Source organism: Bombina bombina, chromosome 7, assembly GCF_027579735.1.
Source record: "Bombina bombina isolate aBomBom1 chromosome 7, aBomBom1.pri, whole genome shotgun sequence".
NCBI classification, from domain to species: domain Eukaryota; kingdom Metazoa; phylum Chordata; class Amphibia; order Anura; family Bombinatoridae; genus Bombina; species Bombina bombina.
The window spans coordinates 440,365,328-440,369,544 of NC_069505.1; the positions used below are offsets into that span (position 1 = coordinate 440,365,328).

Consider the following 4,217-nt stretch of genomic DNA (forward strand, 5'->3'; position numbering starts at 1 on the left):
CTGTAATTACCAGGTTGTTTATACCTTTATGTACAAATACTATTGTTATTTCCTTAGCACCTTTTATTTCACTGCGTTTAACTCCTGTGGTTTCAAGCGGACACCATATTCTACTTACTGGTCACAGGTTTTGCTATCCACAGTTCAGCATTAGAGATCTGCCTTTAGAAACAGCTGACACAAAACTAGGTCTATGATTAAGGCTCACGCCAAAATGCGCAAGACCGTTTCACCGCCTATGTTTCACTGAGGGGATACAGTGTTTTTACCATGAAGGATTAGAGATACATTTTAAAGGATGATCCGTGGAATCTTCTGTTGTCTATACAACAAGAACGTTTGCTGCCTCACAGTCTTCCACTTTCAGGAACAAAAGACGATCACATTTGTGGCAAGACATAATATTTATATGGCAAAACAAAGACCTTACATTAAGTTAGGTGATGAACAAAACAAAAGTCAATTCAGATGCACACTGTTGTAACACAACTCAATGCTCCCAGCCTTTCCCTCCTGGTTGCTGGGGTAGTTTGAGGCCAACTTGCCCAGCCACGTCTTCTGGTGACCTCTCGCCCTTACTGTGGTATTCTTCATGCAGGGCAACGTGACTTCTAACACTGCGCAGGAGGCAGAGATAGGTGCTGGCCTGAAAATGCAATTCCTGCTGCGCACGGCACAACTTCTCACTGGTTACCTGCAAGAGAATCAACATTAACAAACACATGTGGGACAAGCTAGGGGGAGAGGAATCCAGTGGGAACAGGCTAGGGGGAGAGGAATCCAGTGGGTACAGGCTAGGGGGAGAGGAATCCAGTGGGTACAGGCTAGGGGGAGAGGAATCCAGTGGGTACAGGCTAGGGGGAGAGGAATCCAGTGGGTACAGGCTAGGGGGAGAGGAATCCAGTGGGTACAGGCTAGGGGGAGAGGAATCCAGTGGGTACAGGCTAGGGGGAGAGGAATCCAGTGGGTACAGGCTAGGGGGAGAGGAATCCAGTGGGTACAGGCTAGGGGGAGAGGAATCCAGTGGGTACAGGCTAGGGGGAGAGGAATCCAGTGGGTACAGGCTAGGGGGAGAGGAATCCAGTGGGTACAGGCTAGGGGGAGAGGAATCCAGTGGGTACAGGCTAGGGGGAGAGGAATCCAGTGGGTACAGGCTAGGGGGAGAGGAATCCAGTGGGTACAGGCTAGGGGGAGAGGAATCCAGTGGGTACAGGCTAGGGGGAGAGGAATCCAGTGGGTACAGGCTAGGGAAGAGGAATACAGTGGGAACAGGCTAGGGAAGAGGAATACAGTGGGTACAGGCTAGGGGAGAAGAATACAGTGGGTACAGGCTAGGGGAAGAGGAATACAGTGGGTACAGGCTAGGGGAAGAGGAATACAGTGGGTACAGGCTAGGGGGAGAGGAATCCAGTGGGTACAGGCTAGGGGGAGAGGAATCCAGTGGGTACAGGCTAGGGGGAGAGGAATCCAGTGGGTACAGGCTAGGGGGAGAGGAATCCAGTGGGTACAGGCTAGGGGGAGAGGAATCCAGTGGGTACAGGCTAGGGGGAGAGGAATACAGTGGGAACAGGCTAGGGGGAGAGGAATACAGTGGGAACAGGCTAGGGAAGAGGAATACAGTGGGAACAGGCTAGGGAAGAAGAATACAGTGGGTACAGGCTAGGGAAGAAGAATACAGTGGGTACAGGCTAGGGGAAGAGGAATACAGTGGGTACAGGCTAGGGGAAGAGGAATACAGTGGGTACAGGCTAGGGGAAGAGGAATACAGTGGGTACAGGCTAGGGGAAGAGGAATACAGTGGGTACAGGCTAGGGGGAGAGGAATACAGTGGGTACAGGCTAGGGGGAGAGGAATACAGTGGGTACAGGCTAGGGGGAGAGGAATACAGTGGGTACAGGCTAGGGGGAGAGGAATACAGTGGGAACAGGCTAGGGGGAGAGGAATACAGTGGGAACAGGCTAGGGGGAGAGGAATACAGTGGGAACAGGCTAGGGGGAGAGGAATACAGTGGGTACAGGCTAGGGGGAGAGGAATACAGTGGGAACAGGCTAGGGGGAGAGGAATACAGTGGGAACAGGCTAGGGGGAGAGGAATACAGTGGGTACAGGCTAGGGGGAGAGGAATACAGTGGGTACAGGCTAGGGGGAGAGGAATACAGTGGGTACAGGCTAGGGGGAGAGGAATACAGTGGGTACAGGCTAGGGGGAGAGGAATACAGTGGGTACAGGCTAGGGGGAGAGGAATACAGTGGGTACAGGCTAGGGGGAGAGGAATACAGTGGGTACAGGCTAGGGGGAGAGGAATACAGTGGGTACAGGCTAGGGGGAGAGGAATACAGTGGGTACAGGCTAGGGGGAGAGGAATACAGTGGGTACAGGCTAGGGGGAGAGGAATACAGTGGGTACAGGCTAGGGGGAGAGGAATACAGTGGGTACAGGCTAGGGGGAGAAGAATACAGTGGGTACAGGCTAGGGGGAGAAGGAATACAGTGGGTACAGGCTAGGGGGAGAGGAATACAGTGGGTACAGGCTAGGGGGAGAGGAATACAGTGGGTACAGGCTAGGGGGAGAGGAATACAGTGGGTACAGGCTAGGGGGAGAGGAATACAGTGGGTACAGGCTAGGGGGAGAGGAATACAGTGGGTACAGGCTAGGGGGAGAGGAATACAGTGGGTACAGGCTAGGGGGAGAGGAATACAGTGGGTACAGGCTAGGGGGAGAGGAATACAGTGGGTACAGGCTAGGGGGAGAGGAATACAGTGGGTACAGGCTAGGGGGAGAGGAATACAGTGGGTACAGGCTAGGGGGAGAGGAATACAGTGGGTACAGGCTAGGGGGAGAGGAATACAGTGGGTACAGGCTAGGGGGAGAGGAATACAGTGGGTACAGGCTAGGGGGAGAGGAATACAGTGGGTACAGGCTAGGGGGAGAGGAATACAGTGGGTACAGGCTAGGGGGAGAGGAATACAGTGGGTACAGGCTAGGGGGAGAGGAATACAGTGGGTACAGGCTAGGGGGAGAGGAATACAGTGGGTACAGGCTAGGGGGAGAGGAATACAGTGGGTACAGGCTAGGGGGAGAGGAATACAGTGGGTACAGGCTAGGGGGAGAGGAATACAGTGGGTACAGGCTAGGGGGAGAGGAATACAGTGGGTACAGGCTAGGGGGAGAGGAATACAGTGGGTACAGGCTAGGGGGAGAGGAATACAGTGGGTACAGGCTAGGGGGAGAGGAATACAGTGGGTACAGGCTAGGGGGAGAGGAATACAGTGGGAACAGGCTAGGGGGAGAGGAATACAGTGGGACAAGCTAGGGGAGAGGAATACAGTGGGACAAGCTAGGGGAGAGGAATACAGTGGGAACAGGCTAGGGGGAGAGGAATACAGTGGGAACAGGCTAGGGGGAGAGGAATACAGTGGGTACAGGCTAGGGAAGAGGAATACAGTGGGTACAGGCTAGGGAAGAGGAATACAGTGGTACAGGCTAGGGAAGAGGAATACAGTGGTACAGGCTAGGGAAGAGGAATACAGTGGGTACAGGCTAGGGGGAGAGGAATACAGTGGGTACAGGCTAGGGAAGAGGAATACAGTGGGTACAGGCTAGGGGAGAAGAATACAGTAGGTGCAGGCTAGGGGGAGAGGAATACAGTGGGAACAGGGTAGGGGGAGAGGAAGACAGTGGGAACAGGGTAGGGGAGAGGAAGACAGTGGGAACAGGGTAGGGGAGAGGAAGACAGTGGGAACAGGCTAGGGGAGAGGAAGACAGTGGGAACACAGGGGGTATCAAGAAGTCACAGGAGGCATCAGCGGGGTCACAGGGGGCATCAGCGGGGTCACAGGGGGCATCAGCGGGGTCACAGGGGGCATCAGCGGGGTCACAGGGGGCATCAGCGGGGTCACAGGGGGCATCAGCGGGGTCACAGGGGGCATCAGCGGGGTCACAGGGGGCATCAGCGGGGTCACAGGGGGCATCAGCGGGGTCACAGGGGGCATCAGGGAGTCACAGGGGGCATCAGGGGGTCTCAGGGTGGCACAGGGGGCAGACTCGGATCTCACTTGGTGCCTCCGGAACTGCTCCCGGATGAAGCTAAAAGCCGCGCTCTGCCGGTACCGAGTGACACCGGTCACGTGACGTAGCTCCCGCAGGAGACATCTGAGCGTGTGCACTGGAGAGCCCAGACCTGCCATCTTTACTCCTGGAGCCGGGAAGCACAGGCGG

General features: G+C 55.2%; 1 protein-coding gene across 1 annotated transcript; it reads right to left on the minus strand.

Moving 5' to 3' along the window:
- Positions 1-385: 385 nt before the first annotated feature.
- Positions 386-4,211, minus strand: FMC1 (formation of mitochondrial complex V assembly factor 1 homolog). Its single transcript, XM_053721359.1, has 2 exons — positions 4,055-4,211; positions 386-694 (listed from the first exon to the last, which is right to left on the minus strand). The coding sequence occupies exons 1-2, from the start codon at positions 4,184-4,186 to the stop codon at positions 491-493; spliced, it is 336 nt and encodes a 111-aa protein (XP_053577334.1). The 5' UTR covers positions 4,187-4,211; the 3' UTR covers positions 386-490.
- Between the last annotated feature and the right edge of the window lie 6 nt (positions 4,212-4,217).

Excerpts from the sequence above, each read along its gene's own strand:
- FMC1 (XM_053721359.1), bottom strand. The coding sequence starts at position 4,186 with ATGGCAGGTCTGGGCTCTCCAGTGCACACGCTCAGATGTCTCCTGCGG. Across the intron at positions 695-4,054 it reads AGCAGTTCCGGAGGCACCAA|GTAACCAGTGAGAAGTTGTG; the intron begins GTGAGATCCGAG and ends ATTCTCTTGCAG.